General features: G+C 42.3%; 3 protein-coding genes across 5 annotated transcripts in view; 2 read left to right on the top strand and 1 right to left on the bottom strand.

Moving 5' to 3' along the window:
• Positions 1-451: 451 nt before the first annotated feature.
• On the bottom strand, positions 452-4,587 carry bora (bora aurora kinase A activator). The gene is made up of 12 exons (XM_068568245.1): positions 4,468-4,587; positions 3,997-4,167; positions 3,713-3,819; positions 3,544-3,589; positions 3,367-3,445; positions 3,195-3,239; positions 3,021-3,077; positions 2,633-2,913; positions 2,262-2,424; positions 1,527-2,119; positions 1,229-1,369; positions 452-1,041 (listed from the first exon to the last, which is right to left on the bottom strand). Exons 2-12 carry the CDS (start codon positions 4,150-4,152, stop codon positions 1,021-1,023), a joined length of 1,689 nt encoding a protein of 562 aa, XP_068424346.1. The 5' UTR covers positions 4,153-4,167; positions 4,468-4,587; the 3' UTR covers positions 452-1,020.
• A 74-nt stretch (positions 4,588-4,661) lies between these two features.
• Positions 4,662-6,253, top strand: mzt1 (mitotic spindle organizing protein 1). Its single transcript, XM_068568363.1, has 3 exons — positions 4,662-4,953; positions 5,160-5,305; positions 5,665-6,253. Exons 1-3 carry the CDS (start codon positions 4,902-4,904, stop codon positions 5,686-5,688), a joined length of 222 nt encoding a protein of 73 aa, XP_068424464.1. The 5' UTR covers positions 4,662-4,901; the 3' UTR covers positions 5,689-6,253.
• Positions 6,254-13,396: 7,143 nt separating this feature from the next.
• dachc (dachshund c) overlaps positions 13,397-22,659 on the top strand; it is a 23,758-nt gene continuing 14,495 nt past the window's right edge. For all 3 annotated transcript variants that reach the window (XM_068568527.1, XM_068568528.1, XM_068568526.1), the window contains exons 1-2: positions 13,397-14,208; positions 21,354-21,463. In XM_068568527.1, coding sequence (XP_068424628.1) covers positions 13,625-14,208; positions 21,354-21,463 — 694 coding nt within the window. In that variant the 5' untranslated portion in view covers positions 13,397-13,624. The remainder of the gene's footprint in view (positions 14,209-21,353; positions 21,464-22,659) is intronic.

Raw genomic sequence — 22,659 nt, 5'->3', positions numbered from 1 at the left:
GGACTGACCAGTAGAAGTGTCTCAACATTGTCTAGTTTTTTGGTGCTTTTTGGGGGCATTTTCGAGATCCTCTGATCTCATTGGTCCTCACTCTTCTGAAAGCGTGCCAAACGGAAAGGAGGAAGCAAGAAAAAGCTCAAAGTCGATCATTTTTCAATTTCTAAACCAAAAAACACGATTTTTGGACTTAATATGCTCCTAACATGTCAATGCTTCTGTTCATTATTGCAGATTTAGATGCTTTAGGTTTAGACATTTTCTTTTTAAAAGGCAAGGAGTTGCAGATTTATTAGAGATCACGGACAATATGGGACCCTACGGTGGAAGTATATTCGAATAAAAATGACAAATGGCTCAAAACAGCTCTTCATTTGCTAGTGGCATTATTCATTGTGTCCTATTCAGAAATAAATATTCTACCAATCCAAATAAGATTCACAAGAAACCTGTGTTCACAATTCTCACTCATTCTATTAAAGAAAATCTTGTAAAAAAAACAAACATGATAAACAGTTTTATAAAAAGATAAATACAGTAAAGACCTGATGTCATCTGAAAATCAGGATCTATCAGATTTTTCATGTCCAACACTAAGTTAAAGTGAAATGATGATGGAAGCATCAATACAGCATTCATGGAGGTTATTGTTGTGCAAATCTGATACAGAATGATTAGAACTGTTGACTAGTAATTATAGCTTTTCAATGTCTTACAGTGGGACTAAGATAAGCTATGGGCTCATCTTCTCCCTTCCAACTTGTGATGAAACATACTATGGTAGAGCATTTGCTCTCAGTATGAGCACTTGAACTTTAAACCTTAAAAATCTTTTTAAAAAAAAACAACAACAACTAATAACCAATTGTGAAACCCCTCGGTTCAAACTGACCGCAAAAAACTCAAACCAAATAAATGCAACAAACGCTTCAAAACATGGTGTAAACTTTGCATTAATTGGTTGCAATTCTTATTAAGCTTCAACTGGAAGAGGTGTCCCTTTAAAATGCATCGATCAGATGCTCAGTGGTGAGGATAAAATACCTGGAAAATAAGAAACTCAATTTTAGTGACATGGAACGGAAGTTAAAAAACAACAATAAAAAGCCTCACAACACTGCATGATAATTTCAGGAACGTATTTTAAATAAATGCTGGTATTGCTTTAGATCTAAAGACACAAACTCAAGTAAACACCAGTCTTGTGTTTGTGTGTAAAGGGTTAACTTACCTTTACTTTAGTGTGTCGAGTGAGTTGGAAGGCGTCATCTGCCTGGTTTGAACTGAAGGACTCTTTGCCGTGACAGTCAGAGCTGAGGCCATCTATTAGACTGGCAGTGCCTGCTGAGGTAGTGTTGTAGCCGCTGTCCACCTGAATGCCCATGAAAAGCAGTCTATATTTTAGTTGGACAAACATCTCAAAATGAGATGACAATTCATTAATTTAAGCGCAACTTAAATAGGTTGTGAAACAAAGAAAAAAACAAGGCAACTCTTAGTTTTGCCTGGATGACACTGCTCACACGAACCTGCATGCTAGAATCGTAGCGTATGCTGCTTCCTTCTGCCAGAAGAGATACAAACAGACGAGAGCTTTCTGTTGCCGACACATTGCCCATACGAGAGCTGGTCAGCTGCGTCGAAAGCCCGGCACCTTCATCCTCTTCTTCCTCTTCGTCCTCCAACCTCCCTTCTGTCTCTGCCTCCTTGCCTTCCTCCATCTTCACAGGTTCCATAGGGTCCAAGCTAACTTTGTCAGTGTCAGCGAGGTGTGCATTGCGAGCCACGGGTGAAGGTGGATCTAGCTCCATGAGGGGGAGGGAAGAGCAGGAAGAAGAGAAAGATGGCGAAGAGAAGGCAAGTTGGTGCTCAGCCTCCTGATTGTCTTGACGCTTTGGGTTGAGGTTCGGTGAGATGAGGGTAGGTGAGGCCCAGCAACGCACTCTGGGCCGGGGCTTGGGTCTGGCATTGTGCTGGCACTCGTTGTGGCTATGGAGCAGATGTGGGTCGCAGCTACGAATGGGAGAGCAACCCTCGACAAATGGACTCTCTGTGCAAGGAGTGACATTATTGTCGAGCGGAACATCCAGTGGACTAATATTGCTCAGCTGCATCCTCTCAGCTGAAGAAAAAAAAAAAAACATATATTCAAATTCAGTTTAAAGAGAAACTTAACACAACATAACCGCAGTGTTAATTGAAAAACACACTTTAATGAAACAATTCTGCCTTATTCCATATGCGTGACAAAACATACAATCTACCTGAGCATATTGGTGTGCGTGCTGCGTGTGCAACAATAGGCGAAACTGTGGGTGAGATGAGGCCGGCAGGGGACGACCTATTGGGGAAGAGAGGACTGGTGATGCTGCCGAGGCTACAGTCCCGGAAGCAGCCATGCTGGATGGGACTGGACGAGAACTGACCCTAGAGAAAAGGCAATGCAAATACATTTTTGTTCAACAGTGCAAGTGTTAAATCAATAAACAGTTTGATCCAAATACAAGAAAAAAAGTTAACTCCTGGCTAAAAATGACCTCCAGCAAAAATGTTAGTTAGATACTTAAGTGCTGAAAAGATAAGTGAAATAAGTGGAAATAATTAGCATTTGCATCACATACACATCTCCACTTACCGAAGAGAGAGTCGGAGCCGGCGTGCCACAGGACAAAGGGGAGGAAAAGATAGACGATGTAGCATCTCCCTCAGAACCCCCGACCCGTTGTACAGCTCCCTCAGCTTGGTTTAGAGCCAGCCTCTCCTCCGGGATGTGGCTTCTCTCTGGGCTTGGTGGGCTGGAGCTGTCAGAGCCGCTATAAGTGCCCTGGCCATCGAGGAAGAGTTTCCGTCTTAAGGAGGAGGAACTGAGACTCTCCTGCACAGCATCACATGCTTCATCGTAGCGGTAATAATCCCCTGAGAAGAGGGTAGAAAAGATGAATAAACATGGTGACTTGATAGTAAAATACTCTGTGATGACAGACTCTCTGGTGTTATTGTACTGGTGTTTATTAGAGGCTCACCCAGTACTTTCTCCAAATCGAAAGCCAAAGGTATTGAAAGAGTTGTCTGACAAGCAACTGTAACAGAAACATAATAAAAAGGTAAATCAAGAACAATAAGATAGTGCAGAAAGACAAAGTGTGTCAGCACCGTTTGTAGAAAGTTACAACAACCCTCTCAAAGAACATACCAACCTGAGTTTTTTTCTGGCTTTTCTACAATCATTGCAGACTTAGAACCTAAAAATGCAAAGAGTCCCATTAACATGCAATGCTTAAAAAAACATACAAAACCACAGGGATAAAAATGTGACTATAAAAATACTTAAAGACTTTTAAAGTAACATACACAATAAGATTAACTTACTCTTCATATATATTTGAGGGCCTTTACGGGTGTCTGGTGCTGCCCAGGGCGAGGGCACAATGACTCCTTTGGTAAAAAACTTGATTGGGAGACAGACAATTTACACATTTATAAAAGTAATCATGAATATATTAACTTCTCTATCCAAAGGGATTTGCATTAATAGGATTCTCATACCTGCTCAATAGCATTCTGTCGCTTTTCCTCAATGTCAGAATCCATCCTAGATGAGTAGAGAAAAGACACACACCAGGATATGACTTTGTTTTTACCCTCTACAGGAATTTCTGTCACGTCATCCTTGATACATACTCATCTACTGAGACAACTGTGTTTTAGAACATACCTCGTCTGGCTGAGGTAAAAGGACTGTCGCTGGATGTCTTCTGGGTCTATGTGCACTGGGCACAGACTGGACATTTCATCAATAGACCAGTCAAACTTGGGTGGTGTCTGAGGGAGAAACAAAGTAGGAAGTGAAGATCAGACTAGTTGTGTCGCTCCATCAGAGCAAAAAAAAACTTGAGGACATACCACTGTGTCTAGATATTTGCAGTAAGAGATGTGTGACAAAACAGGCCAAATAGTAGTAGGTCTACATATTATGAGTGTAAAGGTGTTGAAACTTACCGCTTTACAAGGCTTGGACTTGAAGACAGACGGGCTGGGCACCAGGGTCTCATGGAGGTGGTGGTAATCATTAGGACTTTCAAAAGGGTTTCTTACTGAAGGCCTGCCTGGAGTCTCTGGGGTGATCTGCAACGTTAGCTCAACATTGTCCCCCATTGTAGATGAAATAGTCTGCATAAAGGAAAAGGACATTTTAGACATAGATGACAAGGCGTAATCCACTCAAAAGTCAGCTCCTATGTTGTACATGTTGTGTTTTTGGTACACGTTATTTTAGTTACATTACTATCGCGGTAGCTTTCAACGGAAGCAGTTAACCTAACTCGCTTTAGCGTTAAATGAGTGGAGAAGGAATTTGGTTACACGATCCCTTCGGTCGTCTGCCGCAACGCAACACTTTGTGTGAAAGTGTGAAAGGTACATTGTCATATTTGTTAACGATAAAACAAGTTATGTAATGTTGGTACTTACAACTGTTAATGAGCCAGGATTTTGAACACCCAGCTAAAAATTGTAATTGCGCAGCCGGCAAACAATCGTCAGGGTGATTTCAAACCAACGTTTATTTCAATTTCACCCATAAGGCCCGCTGGCCAATAGAAACGTTGCAGGAAGTTCACGGAAACCAATCAATGAAGACATGTCGTCACTTCCTGCTACAGTTTTGTAAGTTAGCTTAACAGACAAGTTAGCTAACATAACGGGCTAAAAATACAGCCCCATACTGATAGTGCTTTTCTATTTTTTTTGGGAGTTCGTATCTTAAATGAATTCAAAACGTTCAACCTCTGGCTTAGTTATTAAGAAAACGTAATCTTATATCGCGTAAAATACCTCCTTAAGTCTTATTGGTTAGCCACCTGCTAGCAAGCTTTGGCTAACGAGATTCAGTCTCACGTTACACGATGGCAAGTGCAGCAAATGCAAACCTCAACGCAGTCCGGGAGACAATGGACGGTACATGTATATGTTTATATTACATCATAAACATCAGCAGTTTGTGTATTTGTAAAATAACTTAACAAATAACACTGCTTTTTGTATAACCCCTAGCTTGCTTGTAATCATATTGATAGCAAAATGCATCGGATGTGAAGCAGTCAAGTTGTATATTGTGACGAGAAAAATTAACCTAAATAATGTTTGCCTCCTTCCTCCAACAGTGCTACTTGAAATCTCCAGGTTGCTGAACACAGGGTTGGACATGGAGTCTCTGTCGATATGTGTCAGACTGTGCGAGCAAGGCATCAACCCAGAAGCTTTGTCTGCAGTCATCAAAGAACTGCGTAAAGCTTCTGAAACCCTCAAGGTACAGAAACGGCCTCCCAAAGAGGGTTAAGTCCCAGTCCTGTTTACTAACATCCGCAACTGCTGATCAATACTCATTTTTAAGAAATCACGTCTAATGCCAAAGTGAAATTACCACACCTCAAATGCCATGCCATTAATAGAGGTATCCTTCTCTTGAGTAGTTATGGGTGTATTAGAACATTGTGCACAATGGTGCATATTGATGAGCTTATTGATGATCATATTTCAGAAATGTATCTGTTTTAGCCCACCCATAATGCAGGTGTGATTTAATCATAAGAAACACAACATAGTGATCTCATAATTAATCATGGCGATGTATCACTGATACTTTTTTGTATTTATTTTTTCTTTCAGGCTCCTGAAAACTGCCCTAACTGAAGTTGCTGCCTGATCAGCTCGGTTTGAACTTGAATGGGATCATGCCGCGTTCCTGGATCTGCACCTACGATGGGCTCTCAAGCCAATCACATCTGCAAGTGTGTTGGCACTGTGTCCTCTGCGCCTCCGTGGTGACAAACTGTTCCTGTTTTGTGCTTTGACTTGTGTCCTGAGTTTTGTGTAGTGGAGGTATCAACGTCAGTCCTCTTCCTAAACACAAATCTTCTCCCGACATGAGGTCATGCTCAGCCATTCTGCCTCTGATTTGCTCGCAGGTTTCTCCTCCGGCCATTTGTAAAGTGAAAGATAAGAGGTTTTTTTTAGCATTGACATCCTGCCTTAATTTAAGAGCATACTTATACTTTCTGATAGTCGACTTGTGTTGCACTTTCCATTATAAAATGTTTTTACAATGTTTTGAAATATCATTTGCTATGATTTTTTTTAAAATTCTGTGTAAATATATTGCATTTTTGGACTTAATCCTTTTGAAATGTCTACTGTCTGCTTAAGCAGCAATGTTGGTTTAAAGTCTAAATTAAAATGTTACAGTAAACGACCACAAGGTGGTGTTGTGTCATTCTTTGTCTTATCCGAGACATAGGCGTTTATTAGGCATTACGTTTTAACTGTGCAAGTTTCCACTTAGTTTCCTTGATGTTTGAGTGAAATACTTAGATTGTATCAGGTACTTGTTAAATAATATTTTCCCTATTTATTTGCCAAGATGTCTTTTTTCCCTCTGCGGCCTTGATCCCATTGTAGAATATAACAAAGCATTTTTCCCCAGTGATGTAATTCTCAATGGCTTTCAAATGGGACTTGAAATGTTCTGAAGGATTGTGCAAAGGAAATGATCTTTCCTGTCACACTAGGTAAAAGGGAAAAAGATACAAACGGAGCCTGCAGAGGTGATCACATCAACATGTACAAAAGAGAAGACATGAACAAGGGTCATTCTGTACAGCAGGATGTCCTGTTGAACTTAAATCTTACCCCCTTCATGTCTATCCACTCCAACAAAAATAAAATTGCGATTTATTGCAAACTTGACAAAATAGACCTGTCTTTGATCAACCAGAAATGAAGCCCCTACATCATGTGTCTAACCACACAGAGCATTGTTTTGTTTCTCCACCGTCTGTGAAATAGCTCTATTCATCTTCGAGACGAGGGAAAATGCTGAGAGCACAGAACATTCCTCCACAGGCCAATATACAGGCTAGAAGCGACCTCTCATCCGAAAGGGCTTGAATCAGTAGCTTTTGAATGTGTGTGTGTGTGTGTGTGTGTGTCCCTCTACGTGTGTGTGTGAGAGTTTAGGTGTTCATGCAGTGCTGTAGATGTCTACAAATGAGTAGCCCCCAAGCCATCTGACAGTCACGCCTCACCCCTCACAGGCACACCACAGAGAAAAGCCAGCGAGCGAGCGGTAGAGTGCGCGAGTGTGTGTAAGCATTTCTGTCTTCTTCTGCTTTGTCTCGCCATCTTGACTGACAGGCCGTGAGTCTAAATCTCTGTACCGCTGCTTTGATCTCTTAACACAGTATCTCTGTGTTCCTCAATACCAGCATCGTGTTAGCCAACTATGAGAGGCATACAGATACGGCGCAGTGGCTCTCCTTGATCGCTCATGAGCCTAAACAACCCCTGGCCTTCATGGGGGGGCGAGCTGCAGGAGATGTTGATGGAGGGAGACCCACATTGAGAATCTTTTTCTTTTACAAAGAGTTATGCATGGCTTGATTGGCTACTGTGGGCGTGGGATTCAGGATTCGTTGCTCTCTGTTTGATGTGTTTGAAGGGTTTCTCCTGATCCCAGCCAGATACTTTGATCTCTATAAAACAAAATATTCTCAAATCCCATAGTCCTGGATGAGAGATTAGCGTCCATATATGCATAAACATCTAAGAGGTGTTCAACTAGGCCACTGGTCAGGTCACATGACTATAAACACGAGCACGGTCCTCACATCTGAACTTCTAAAGGTGTTTATGTTTGTATGTCTGATAATTATCCAGGCTGAGGATTATTTTTCTGATAAATGAGGGCAGTCTCATTTAAAAGTGAAAGATTACAGTTCAGGTGCGCTCAATGGATGTTACAAACATAATTAGACCGGACTGATTAGAAGTTTCTTATGCATAAGGAAAGATGGTCTGTTGATGTTTGTACAAAAGTAAATTACAAACATAGTGTCTCATGAAAACAACTACAGTGTAGAGTAGAAGGAGAGTTTAACCAAAAGTCAAAGATCTCTATGTGCACAGTTATATTTAGGTTACTAATTACCGTTAGCCATAAACAGGTAGGTCTAATGGTCTCCCAGCAGGGACAAGTCTTGTTTGTTATGTCCATTTCACTGCAAATTATATGATAATTTCATGTCTGGAATGTTAAGTTTTTAGACTTTATTACTGATGAGTTCTTCTGGGTGGATGTACAAAAACAACTTGGGTGGTGTTTTAGGAAGGAAACTTTTTCAATTGTTCAGACAAAATATCTGGGAAGTTTTAATGTGGCCGACAGATGTTTGTTTCACCGCTGACAAGATATTTTTGGTGCTTAATAAATCCATGTGGCTGGAAACTTGTTCGTGCATGACACATAATATTTACTCATGTATCAGGTACTTGTCCTTTACGTGAATCTTTTCTACTCTTAACCTTACCACATTTATAAGACAGTTGTAGTTATTTCGTTGCTTAAATGGTTTAAAAGACTATAATATGCATATCAAATATAAGATATGCTGCATCGTGATACAGTAGATTTAATCACGGCCAGCTTTAACTTTAAGATATTTAACACACCATGCAGCTTTAATTTCTTCTTGCTTCATGTATAATTTTGAAGGCTGAACTTTTACTTTTAACAGATTAGTTCTACTTTGTGGTATTTCTACTTTAACTCTAGGAATCAGAATACTGTTTATATCGCTGACAATAAATTAGATAACGAACAAAATAGACAGCAGCGTTTTCTTAATCCCCTGAAACCCTTTTATTAACACCCTAGAACAACATCCTGAAGAGATCATACTTCATATAGGTCTGTATTGTGGCACTGAAGTGATTGATTCATTAATATTTCTGTAACGGATCGAACCTTCCTCCTTCAGCACTGAGGCTTCACTGACTGTTTTTTCCCTGATGCTCCGTGACCTTGTTAGATCTTACTCCAATTCACCACCCTTGATCACATACAGGCCGCACTTAAACACCGTAGGATTACACTATTTAGGTCCCAATTAAATTCACAGCAAGGAAATTGGATCATAAACTCTTTAAGGATCGTTAACAATCATTAGACAGGATAATGGCATGGCAATCAAAATATGTAAAAAAAAAAAAAATTAAAAAAACTTCCAAAGTCTTTTCGTGACTTTGTTATTTTTGGACATTTTCCAAGCTGATTAATGTAGAATTGATTGATTTACAGTTGTAATTAGCTGTCTTCTGCATAGATGCATAATAATCATATATCTCCCTGCTTGTTTTAAAGTATTAATTGGTTTCATTAACAAAAGCAGTTAATTGAATAACAATTAACAAAGTTGGTGATGGCATCAACGTCGCGCGTGCAAAATCCCTTGTGTTTTCCTGATGATGATAATGAAGCCACCTTTTTATCAGATTGGAATTTTGTGTGTTGGACTATGTAATGACTAATATGATATTGGGCTTATTAGTTTATTCGAGTGGCTCACTGAGGCGTTAAGCTGCTGTTGAGCACGTTGTGTTTAACAGGTAGGCACCATATGCTGCCTTAATCAGACATTGGAATCACATTTGGTTGTTAAATTGTCTTCCAATAAAAGCAGGTAGTAAAACAACTCGAGTTAATTCAATTCCAGGCGAGTTTGGGTGAAGTGAACAGCTGTTCGTGTTTGTTGAATTGTTTTTACATTCTGTCTCTTTTTTCTTTTTTTTTTGTTCTTCCTTTTTTTAAAGGTTTAACTCCAACAGCCTGTTTGTTCTTCAACTTTTCTTGTAGAAAATAGAGATGGAGGGTGGACTAGCTGTCCACTCTCCTTAAAAGAAGACAATGCCAGGCATATTGTAGTGACAGCTTGCATTGTGTGTGTGTGTGTGCTTAAGAGAAAGAGAGAGAGAAGAGACAGGACATTGCATGTGTGCGTGTATGTTAGAAAAACAGAAAAACAGAGAATGTGTGTGTGTGTGTGTGCGTGCGCGCGCGTGTGTGTGTGTGTGTATGTGTGTGCATGTGTGTCGCAGTGACAGCTTGTATTCTCCGTGATTAATGATGTGCTGTGTGACTTGATAAGTGCTTCGGAGGACCAACGCTTGTTTCAATTAGACCTTGTGAAGGTCGCGACGCCGCGCCGGCCTCTCATTATCATATCCATAATCAATCCACATTATCATAGGAGAATGTGGAATGGATGTGTGATATCTTGGTCATACACACACATTCGGAGATGAGCACACACACACACACACACACACACACACACACACACACACCTAATCACATACCAAAACACAATGACGTACACCCTCGCTCACAAGAGCACACACACACACACACACACACACCCTTCACTCCAAGTTGATTTGAACCAGAACAGTGGCTGTCGGAACGGATTGTCTGTTCAGATTAAGAGTGCGTTTCTGAGAATTAAGCAGCGTTGATGGTGGTGGCATTTCAGATCCCCTCTGCAGACACAAATGCCAAAACATCATTCTGTCATCCCCTCCTTCTCTAACACACACACACACACACACACTCGCACACGCACACTTAACCAGGACCCTGGGGCATTTTTAATAGAGGCGAAGTGATTCGTATGTTTTTACTCCTCTAATGAGAACAGATTGAGTGGTATTTACACTTCATCGGCTGATCTAACCACCTACACATTTCCCTCATGCTTCTGCTGCTCACTGGCCAAAACAGACATGTGGAAAGGACCAAAGCTTGGCTTTCAAACAGCGACACAACATGAGTATTATCTTGGTCTCTTTGGCTTGCACCACAGCAAGATAAACATGAGCAGGAAAACTGTAGCTAGATTTAGTTTCTTAAAGGAGGCTGTGAGTATTTAGTTCAGACCGCAACAAAATGTTGAGGAAAGGAGTCTGAAACCAGATTTGAATCTCTGGCAGGCACATTGGCTCAGGGAATGTTTCATTTAGCCAGCGAGTCTGAGATCAAAACATAGGCCTACAAAAACAACAAACACAGGTCACCTTTTTTAATCCGAAAACATTCAAGCGACAAGCTAATGTAGAATAACCGATACGATAACGTGAATCAAGGCACACACTACTGGAGCAATTAGAAGGCTCGAAGAAATCCAAAAATGATCAACTCTGTAATATTCAGTGCAGGGAGAATTTTCCCAGGTGGTCAGGATTGCAAAGTCTGATGGAAGGGAAGCTTAAAGAAGTTGAACAAGCTTGAACGAGCATCGCACTCCTCATGTTTAAACGCACGATGGACAGTTTTAACGATCGATGCAGCAGAAGCAGAAATATCTTTATTTTTTTTGCATACATCCTTCTTCCTTGTGAAACGGTCCAAGTCGATGCTGACTTAAGTGACATCCCTTGAGAGACTTAATGAAATGTCACATGCCTCCCTCTGAAATTTTTCAAAAATACTTGAGAGGTGATTTGTAGGAACCATCTGTCAATCAAAGTCTGGCAGAAACGTGAACTCAGTGGAGTTCCCCTTTAATAGTATACAGTTTATTTCTTTCTTCTCCTGGGTATGGTACACTGTACTTCTCTTGCTGGAGAGATTTAACAGCAAGTATCGGTTCATTGTTTCATTTCACGAGACTTTAAGCACAATAGCTGCTGTAGGAATTAAACCTATGACCTTCCTGTTGTGAGACAAAGTCACTTCCCACCAGGGCATCCTGCAACCTGCTGCTAACAGGGTTCTCTTAATAACTGGTTGCTTAGCGGACCGTGGACGGGCGGACTAAAATGACAAATTATTAAACAAAATCCACCAAGGTTGACCTAAGGTTATAATCACAGAGGATTTCTCTGGGCTGACATATTACTCATCGGGCTCTTGTTCATGTCACCATTTGTGGGCTAACTGGGTTCATATCAGTAAATCTATTATCAGATGATGCCACAAGCCTGAAAAGTTCCAGTGCACGGCGGCCTGGGAGGTTAAAACTGAAACGTCTCACTATATTAAACACTTAAAGGTGGGAATGAATCAGCTCTGCTTAACACTGATGGCTTTATCGTGTATTTTCTACAGATGGAGAAAGAGAGTCGTGACATTTCTTTTTGGCAAGGAAAAGGCCATACTCAGCAGGAGTTATCAAAGGCAAAAAGTAAAAAGTTCGAGTTAGCGATCTCGCTCTCTCTCTCCCCTCTCTCTCTCTCTCTCTCTCTCTCTCTCTCTCTCCCCCTGGAGATACTCATGTTAAGCATAATTAAGCAGATTTGATTAGCATCAAGCCTGGCTTCCTCTCTTGACTTTTAATGAATGTAAATCTACCATCTACATCCTAAAGATTAATTTCTGCCAATTAAAAAACACAAGAGGGCTTATTGGAGAGAGAGGGGGGGTCGGGAGGAAAAGGGTGTTAAAGTCCTTTGAGTTGGAGTACAGTCGGAGTTTTATCCTCTTCCCCCTTGTCTTATGGTGAGTCTCTGGAGATCTGTGTCTCTCTCTCCCTCACGACCAAGATCATTATCAGCACAATGTTCCGTGAAAGCCACTTTGAAAGGACTGCGAGCTCATATGTAAATGATGGGAGTGTGTGTGTGTGTGTGTGTGTGTGAAGGGGGTGGGGGTGGAGGGGATAGACAGTACAGTTAGCAGGTAAAAAGGGTCAATTTGTCGAGACAAGGTTATTGCCCCCTGAGTTTTTGTGCAGTCTCTCATCTTTTCAGTTAGACTCTTATTGGATCCCTTTTTGATTCAGATTCAGATTCAGATTTGAGATGCTTTCAGATTATGATTGTACAAACAATAATGACAAAACATTAGCACCCAGGAGGAATGAGGTGCAACATAAATGATTTGGCCAAATATAAAACATCTTCTAAGAAGGCACATGTGATGAAATTCAATTAAAAATGGATGAACAAGTAAGTTTCCCCTAATTTTACCATGCTTTCATTCTTTCCATCAAACAAAAAAAAAAAAATGATTTGTCAATAAAAAAAGGACAGATTATTATTATGATTCAATTATAAATATATGTAAATTGAAGCTCTTTACATTGAGCATACAGATCCCACCATACCTCAGAGTTCATATGCACTTTAACTGACTTCTCAAGTTTCTGTTTGTATTTTTATTCCTCTGCTATAATCAGATTTAGCAAGTCTCTCAGACAGCGTTTAAACATGGTTAATATTTGCTCTCAGGACAAATAACTCCAGTAATCAAGACATGTTTTTTTCAGAGATAATAGGCTACAATTATACAACTATTAGTCACAAACGATGTTGTGGGAAGCTGATGCCATGAAGGTTTAAAAATGCATTAAATAAGACAGATTGAGTGCCATCAGAAGCATTAATACTAAAGTGTCGTTAGGCGTTCATAAATAGGCTTATCCAAAGTTTATGTAGGCTAATCTTTGCTCTCTCCCTCTCCCTCTCTCTCTCCCTCTGTGTTAATGTGTCTCTCACTCTCGAAGAACAAACCCAGGCTCCACCTCTTTATGATAATGTGACAGTAGCATCTCCAGCTCGGAGACGAGCCTCCTCTCTTTCTCATTCAACTATGTGATCTGTTTTTCCCACACACACGGACCGCGTCTCTTCTCCTCTTCTCGCGTTCCCCCCTCTTCTTCTTCTTCTCCTCCTCCTCCTCCTCGGCGCACTCAATGCGCAGCTTCCTCTCGCAAAGGAACCCGCATTCGTCCGGCGAAGTTACTTTCTTTCAAAAATAGTTTGAGTTTGAACTTTACTTTTCTTGTAACCCTCGGACATGACGACCATGGCGACTCCGGCTGCTCCGGCTCTGCTCCCCGCCGCTCCACTCGGGCACCACCCGGCGCCGAGCTCCGTCTCTCCGGCCACCAACTCTCCGCCACCTGCGGCCACCTCCGCCGCGTCCTCCCCGGCTCCTCCGGCGGCGCACCCGGCGCTGCTCCACCAGTTCCGGGCGGACCTCTTACTCGCGAACGGGACCCCGTTGAAGGGCGCCGGGGCCCCGGTGTCCGGCGGCGCGAAGCCGGTGTACGCCACGCCGTCGCCCGTGGAGAGCACGCCGCAGAACAACGAGTGCAAACTGGTGGAGGTGAAAGGTGCCAAGCTGGCCTCGTTCACCGTGAGGGACACGGAGCTCATCTGCCTGCCGCAGGCTTTCGACGTGTTCCTCAAGCACCTGGTCGGCGGGCTCCACACCGTCTACACCAAGCTGAAGCGACTGGACATCGCCCCCGTGGTATGCAACGTGGAGCAGGTGCGGGTGCTGCGGGGGCTCGGGGCCATCCAGCCCGGGGTGAACCGGTGCAAACTCATCTCCAGGCAGGACTTCGAGTCGCTTTACAGCGACTGCACCAACGCAAGGTGAGGCAGGGGGGGGGGGAGAGGAGGTGTGACCCGGGGGTCATGGGGTGGATGTCGGGTTACCTGGTTGAGGTTTGCAGGTGCAGCAGGTGGGGGTATCTAAAGCAGGTAGAAGTTAAAGATGGGAAGGTATATATAATTATTTTAGGGACCTCCAACCGTCTTTATCTGATATCAGTCCGCAGGCCATGATCAAAAAAAAAGTTACAGGATTCATCGTACACATCTAAATAATGCAAATTGTGAGTCAATGGTAGTTAACGATAAGTTTGTAACGGCCTTATGTGTTGGGCCTTCGTCCTCATATTTTTCAGGACTTGGCGGTGTTTTCGCTATAATATCTGCATGAGATTCCTCTCAATTCAAAACTAATAGAGTTTTCTAGAAGACACTGTTAAACATGTAAACTGCGTTACACAGTGAATTAATTTGTCGTAAATTGATTTATGTTTCATTTGTATTGGCAGTTGTATACCATTTGATGATGGCTCCTCTTTTAATTATTTATTCCCTCACTGCTGGGCCTGTCACTGTTTACCATTTTAACAGATGATAAAAGCCGCGATGGTGTTGACGATAATGAATTTTAGTAATCCTAATAAAAATAATCTTTAAAAGTTTGTCATGTTATCAAACACTATGATCTCTTGCGCTCTCTGACACACACACACACACGCGCACACACACACACACACACACACACTGACACACACACACACACACACACACTGTGTCTCCCTGACACACACACAGACACACACATAGACACATGCACGCATTGAATCTGACACTGTCATTCTGAGAAATTGATTCTTCACAGAAATTAATTAATTTTCATTTGGCCCCAAGCGGCAGCTTAAATCAGGACAAGCTCACTCACTCACTCACTGATCCCTTTGCTCTCTCTCTCCTTCCCTCTCCCCCTCTCCCTTTCTCTCCCTCCTTAATAACTCGCTGTCTTATCATATCAACACTCTTTAGCCCTGAGCATCAGAACAGAGGAGATGATTAAATGAATTCTCGGTATTTATGATGCGATTATGTAAATTAGCTGTTTTGCAGAACTCTGACGGTGACCAACTACATGGGTCATCAATCCAATGCGCCACAGAGATGTTTGGATAAAGGGGCCGTAAATTGGCTGAGATTCGTGGTTTCCTGGTGCCTCAGTCTGCTGTTGTGCAGACCACATGCTCATAACAGCATGGGTTTGAATCCAGTTGAGTGTGGATTAGCCTTAGTTTGGGGAATTTATATTATTTGATAGTTAATCCCTGCTCCTTGGAGCATGAATGATCCAATTTACACCTGCCATTAAATACAGAAAACGGATGTGCCAAGATGTGTACAGATAGACTTATAAAAATAACCTTATTTTGCAACGTATTACCTACCTATAGTGTTTCCTGTGTGTAGATCAAATAATATAGGGGCTTTCTTATGACTCTACTTTTATCTTTAAGCTTTGATGCAAGCTTTGACTTGTTGAGAAAAAACAGAGACACACTAAAAAAGAAACAAACCTTCACGAGAATGAGCTCCCAGCTCCATGTGCATGGATTAGCACCTGCGCTTAAGCGTCTGAGGCCCCCAAACCAAGACGAAATCCAGATGCATCTTCTGGCTGCTTTGGGATTTCTTCCATGTCAGGTGTTAATGGGAACGTTGTTATACAACCGCTGAAAATACACAACCTCCGCCGTCTCTAATTACCCACACAACACTCAAACAGCCTTTAGTTAATGAGATCTGAAAACATCACTCGACTGAAATCTTCAAACGACTTCCGTGATTCTTTGTCTGAGGGCTTCAAATGTGCTGCGGTGGCCATTAGCATCAGCCCCTGAAGTAGAAGTTTCTAAGTAATCCCTGGTGTGGACGGAGCAACATACAGGAGCAGGTAAAAAAAAAAAAAAAAAAAGTGGTACTCTGGATGGTTATCGTTACAGCGGGGAAGGCCGGTTCATCTCCAAGAACATGATGTTGCGGCTCCCTGACAGCGTCAGGGCTCAGTGAGAGGTTTGTTACTGATTAAGACAGCCATCACTTATTATTTTCCAGTCCAGTACAGTCAGACAGACTGGGTGGGGGGGGGATAACAACCTTGTCTGATAGTTTAACATGGCTAACAGGGTGCTTTACATAGATTCCTCCTGTTTATTCTTTTGGCGATTTGTTCATTCATCGGCTCTTTTTTTTAAAAATTAAACAAAACATAAATTATGAAACTGTCCTTTGTTTATCACTGTTTCCATCTCCTCTTTGTCTTACTCTTCACTCCTGCTGTGTCCGCACACACACACACACACACACACACACCCTGACCACTGACTCATCAAACCATGAAGAAGGGCAGACTTCACCCTCAGTCAAAGCCTCGTTGTAATTCATGCATAGGTGGCACACAAACACACTCACACACACACTCGCTCTCTGTCATCTCCTAACACACAAACTCACACGGTCACGCCTGTGTGTTTGCTGGCTTTTGCTGCTAAATGACATTAGTTCCACAGAGAGAACATGGTGTGCAGGAGGCAACCTGATCCTCCGTCCTTTTCTTTCTCCCTCACAAAGGAACAGTTTCATTCTCTGTTAGGGACACACATCAAACAGCTCGCTCAGGTCAAACTGTGTGTGTGTGCGTGTGTGTGAGTGTGTGTGTGTGTGTGTGTGTGTGTGTGAAGTGTTACATAGATGCTATATGCTAAACTCTGTGTTTACACACACAACATAAAAGTTGTATAGTGTGGCGAGGTAACAAGATGAGAACAAAGCCTGTTTTAATAACACAGGTTGACACACGAAGACCTGAAAAGTAGCACAATATATGTGTTTTTAAAGAATAAGTTCACCAAAATTAAAACATATAAACATAGATGTATATATATGTATATATAAACTGCATAATTTTGTGATTTTGTCCGTGTTGGTATAACAAGTGTGTTACCAGAAACAATGTCCTGGTTACTTTACCTTACAGATAATAGTTTTCAGGTGACATAATTCCTCTTTAGACCTCCTTCTGTCGAAATAATCCCCATAAAAACTGCGTTGTTTTTTCTAATGGCGTGAGCACCACAAACAAAATAGCCTCCGTTGTGTTGGGGTGTTAAGCAGAACACTCCGCACCTCGAAGTCTGAGGCTCGATACCACGAGCGGTGAAATGTAAATTATGTTCTATTATAATTTAGGTTAAGGAAGCCTTTAAGGGATTTCTTACAAAAAAAATTGAGTGAGTTCACAACTGAGTTCTTTGCAGCGACTATGAACATGTATGAATCAGGAATAGAATCCACTTTGGGCAAAGAAAAAAAAAAAATTAATTAAATCAAACAATTAATGATAAATGAGACAAAGTGGCCTGCGGAGTGCAACAAAAGCTCACTCTTTGTGTGTCTCTGTGGCAAACCTCGGCCGCATAAGTTGGCAGCGACGAGCCGGTGTTGTGTATGTGTGGGAAGGTGGACTCCTCAAAGCCGAGCCCCACTGCCATGCCATAACTCACTGTCAAAGTCAGCAGCGTTGGGATGAAGGGGAGGAGGGTGTGTGTGTGTGTGTGTGTGTGTGTGTGTGTGTGTGCGTGTGCGTGTGCGCGCGTGTGCGTTAGGATGGGGTGATCATCTCACCTTTAACCTCCGCACTCTTTTGATGTTTTATAGAGAAGAGCACGATGAGATATAGAGGGCCTCTGCGTCTTCCACTATGACAGGTTTTAATAGAGTACACACAGGCGCGCACACACACACACACACACACACACACTTTTGAACACAGACACACACGGTCTTGACATCGTCTTGACCCTGGAATGTGGGAGAGGAATGCAAGGCGGTATCAGTTTAGAAGATCAGATTCTTGCCGTGATCAAACGTCCTGTGTGTGTGTGTGTGTGTGTGTGTGTGTGTGTGTGTGTGTGTGTGTGTGTGTGTGTGCGTTTTGTCCTGCCTGCTTCTTTCATGACATCATCACACAGGCTTTCCTAATAACAATGCCGCATAAAGCTTTCTTTTTTTTTTTTTTTTTTCCAGCCCTCGATTTTGAGAGGAAGATCACAACATCAATCTTTCCCTGCCTTCTCTGACCAGCAGCATAAGTCTTCCTACGAAACAGCGACAACGATATGATTTATCAAACCGGACCGTGACGGCGAATACAAACCCCGTGTGATAAACACAGATTGAAAGGATGGGAGCATGGGAGCTGTAAACCGGCGCTAATATATTCCAAACAAAATCTTGTTTGAGCTAGTTCTCCGACACACACTCACATAAACACACACACACAGCTGCTACCTATCAGCACCTCAGTCCCTCCAAGTCAGTAGCTGTTCCACTGTTTTGACTGCAACACTTCCTCTTCTTTCATTTCTTTTCTCTTTCCACACAGTGTCTGTGTGTGTGTGTGTGTGTGTGAGTGTGTGTGTGTCTGTGTGTGTATATGTGTGTTAGCGGGGAAGAGAAAGATCTGTCATCTTTGTTATGTTTTGTTTCTGTTCCACCTGTGCTAAGCTCCAGCTGCCATGTTTGGCGTTTCATGTTTCAGGTAACACACACACACACACACACACACACACACACACACACACACACACACACACACACTAAGCGAAGCTAAGCTTGGAGAGCAGAACTCAATGTACAGGGAACCTTTTTTTTTTTTTTACGTGTTTGTGTGTGTGTGGCCGAAGCATTGGCATGAGGGAGGACGTCTGGGTGAGATTTTAATTAAAGTTTGAGACAAAGAGGTCATAAGCCATACACCCCCTCCTCTACACACACACACACACACACACACACACACACACACACACACACACACACACACACACCTTATACACACACACACACAATGAACTGTTTTCTCTCTCCCCCCTCCTCTCTCTCATTCCATCCCCACAGCTTGATGACTTTTCCATGAAAGGCTTTTTCATTAATCCTACCTCAGGGAACCAGTGCTCTCCAACCTCACACACGCACGCACGCACGCACGCACACACACACACACACACACACACACACACACACACACACACAAACTCACAAAACACACTTGCATGCTCAACACACTGATAGACCTCCCTCTACGGGTCACTTTGATGTATCAACGCACTTGCAGACTAAACACAAAATTAGGTTCCCGTTCTTTACGCCCCTTAAAATGCACCATATACACACCCACTAACAAGAACACAACACACTCACACAGGCCATTAATTAGTGTGTGCAAATAAACGGTAGTAAGGGAAAGGGAAGCGGCTGCTGTAAAATCCAACCACAGACTTTGTGGTCTCTGTGTATTTTATTTCCCCTGACCGGTGTTGGCCTCTGCATTTGTGTGCATCGGTGTGCGCATTTGTCTGCACGTGTCTGTGTGTGTGTGTGTTCATTTAAGGTGTTCCAACATCAGTTGCAGTGAAACTATGTCGCTTTACCTTCAAACTTGGGAACTAAAAATATATTTCCTGCTTTTGTTAAGCACAGTATGCTTCTCTATATGCACTGCAAAAAATATTGTGTGTGATGTGAGTGCACCCCCGCCTCACACACTAACACACACAGACACACACACACACACACACACACACACACACACACACACACACGAAGCATTCACAACTTCATCCCTCCTGCACATTCTGGCTGTCTCTCTGTCAATGTGTGTATGTGTGAATATGTGTACATTTACCTGAGTATCTCTCTCTCACTGTCTACGTGTGTGCGTGTGTGTGTGTGTGCGTGTGTGTGTGTGTGTGTGTGTGTGTGTGTGTGTGTGTGTGTGTGAGATATCTGATGTCAGCTGTCACATCCCAGTCGGTCTGGGCCCATAATAAGAGACAATAATAACAACTCATTAAAACTGAGGGCAGGAACTGTGGAGCTCATCGGCTCATCAAATTAACCTTTGAACACTTCATACACACACACACATATCACACAATATCACACGTACACACCAGTGTGCGCTCACACACACACTCACTCAAGCTACCTGTTTTTCTCCCACAGTTAGTGACTACCCAATCTTTCCTTCTGTCTTTTTTGTCCCCCCCCCTCCACCACCTCCCTCTCAGCCAGTGGGTGTGTCAACAGGGGATTGGTCCTTTCTGCCGGGTAATTGATGAATTATATGCAATATGCAAATGAGGCGCCATTAATCTCCTGACTGACAGCTTCGTTTATGGGGCCTTAATGACGGCTGGATTAGATTCTAATTAAAATCTGCTCAAAGACACCCCACGCTAGGAAGCTGCTGCTGCTGCTCCTAGTCCATCTCTCCCTCTTTTTTTTTACTCCACATCCCCACCTTTTCTCACTCTCTCGGACTCTCCCTCCATACATTTCCTCCCGCCTTCTCCTCTCACTTTACATCCCTTCATCTTTCCCTCCATCTCCCCTTTCTTCATCATTGGTGTTGAATCTTTTGCTCCGTCACACGTTTTTCTTTTCCCGTTGTCTTTTTCCCTCTTTAACCGACTGTTTCTTTTAATATCACACACACACACACTTCACAGCCACATCATCGCCCACAGACTCATGTTATCCAATGTCAGGTTGCTATGAAAGGAGATGAGCTGCGCTGGTTGTCATTAAGCCTGATGTGGCCCGTGTCATTTCCCCTGTCAGGACATTCACACCGTTTAGTCAGAGCCAAAGTGATGTCTGACAGCTTTTCACATACCTCCTCCAGGATTGATTGAGCATGCCCGGCTCAATCAAACCATGTGAATCTGCTTGTAGTCGCTGCCTTTGTTGAGTAAATTTGTGACATGGCGGGAAAAAAGGGAATGACCAAAGGAGGAAAGGACGGAGAGGGAAGGAGGCGAGCAAACACATTTAATAAGCAAACAAATGAATGAGTAAGCTGAACAGTAATGAGGTGCTTTATTGATGCCATAGGGAAACTCCTTTTTTGCTTGCTCGTATCCACAGGGAGGTCAGATTTGCTGCACAGAAGCCTCCCTGGAACCGCTCAGGTTTCAGTGTTTTGCTTGTTGACACTTCAGCAGGATCAGACGTTTACAGACTGACGGGCAGTTTCTTTAACGGGGCCACCCATCTCAGTCACAGCGTGAAAAATGGAAAGGAGTATTAAGCGTTAAACTGCCTAATGACTAATGTTAACCTGTGTTTTCTGTCTGCAGTTCGAGGCCAGGACGACCGCCCAAGAGGCTACAGAGTGTGACAGAGGGCGGGACTCACCACCTGCTGTCCCACAGCGGCCTGATGCATGCTGGAATCATACCTCCTGCAGGTGACCACCCAGGCCTCACTACGCACATTATGTACCCCTGCACACATTTACTGTCTAAACAATATCACAGATGCACTACACAGCAAAATCGGTCGTGTTACTTCGTGTTCATTTTCCAGTGTAGAATATTTTGAGTTGATCAGTGTTGTTTTGGGTGTTAATAAAGCACTGTTGTGAGAAATATTATCTGACACCATATCGATATGAAGTCCACTGTGCATCTGGAATGCACAAGTCGGGCATATTTTTATTTTTGGAATCTTTAATTTGTTTTTTGTTTTATTTATTTTTCATTTCATTTTCCAATTTGCCATGTTTAACGCAAAACTAAAACCTGGATATTAACAAGAACATGTTCACTAATCTAGTGAACATCTATACAGCAATACAGACGTCAGACATATTTATTTCCAATAAAAGAATCAACATACTTTTACAATCAAACCTTCGACAATAATGAGGATCAGTCAGACACGTCAGAGCCGTGTGGACCAGCGTCACGTAACAAGGAGAACACGGAAAATGGCAAAGTTGATATATTATGAATAATGTTTCTTGTTTGTAAAACACACTGCAGTGACCGACACATGTAGTTAGGTACAGTTTTTAAACGCAAAGGTTGACATGTGCATATATCAAAAATAATTTATAAGAATAAAAGCTAAAAATAAGAATGAAAATATTTGTATTTATTAGGCTTTTTTCTATAGATACAATGTATAATTGTTATCTATGCTAGTTGAGAGACAATATAGAACATTTGATAATATATTCATATATTATTTGGTGATAAAAGTCACATGGACAAGTCCCTTTACTTGCCAGTGTATTCTGTATCAAAGAGCCATTAATAGGAGGAAGCCTGCCTGGCTCTCTAAATCCCCCTTTTCACTTTCCATAAGGTCAAGGTTTGTAATTCTTCAGGACTGTACAGAAGTCAAAGTGAAAATCCCTCTTTTGGCTCCATGAGCTGCTTTAAACAGTGAATTAGTGACACATTGTTGCTTCAGCCCTCAGAGGAGCTGCTGGCAAAGTTCAAATTCTGTTCTCCTTTCAGCTGTCGGAAAGTGAAAGCAATGACCTGGCGGCCAGCTGAGTTACTCCCATCAGTTTCAAGAAAAGAGCAGGTTGCTTATGCAGGATAGACACAGGATTTGGCAGTTTTCTATCCTGAATCCCCCAAATTATACATTTTA

This window comes from Clinocottus analis, unplaced genomic scaffold, assembly GCF_023055335.1.
Source record: "Clinocottus analis isolate CAN_PGR_092001 unplaced genomic scaffold, fCliAna1.0.p SCAF_8, whole genome shotgun sequence".
NCBI lineage: Eukaryota > Metazoa > Chordata > Actinopteri > Perciformes > Cottidae > Clinocottus > Clinocottus analis.
Note: the sequence above shows the minus strand (reverse complement) of the source record. Positions and strands in the feature narration are given on the sequence as shown.

Coding starts and splice junctions, on each gene's coding strand:
- bora (XM_068568245.1), bottom strand. CDS start 4,152: ATGGGGGACAATGTTGAGCTAACGTTGCAGATCACCCCAGAGACTCCA. Junction 3,446..3,543: donor GACAGAATGCTATTGAGCAG/GTATGAGAATCC, acceptor CTCCCAATCAAG/TTTTTTACCAAAGGAGTCAT. Junction 2,120..2,261: donor ACGCACACCAATATGCTCAG/GTAGATTGTATG, acceptor TTTTTTCTTCAG/CTGAGAGGATGCAGCTGAGC.
- mzt1 (XM_068568363.1), top strand. CDS start 4,902: ATGGCAAGTGCAGCAAATGCAAACCTCAACGCAGTCCGGGAGACAATG. Junction 4,954..5,159: donor AGTCCGGGAGACAATGGACG/GTACATGTATAT, acceptor TTCCTCCAACAG/TGCTACTTGAAATCTCCAGG. Junction 5,306..5,664: donor AAGCTTCTGAAACCCTCAAG/GTACAGAAACGG, acceptor TTTTTCTTTCAG/GCTCCTGAAAACTGCCCTAA.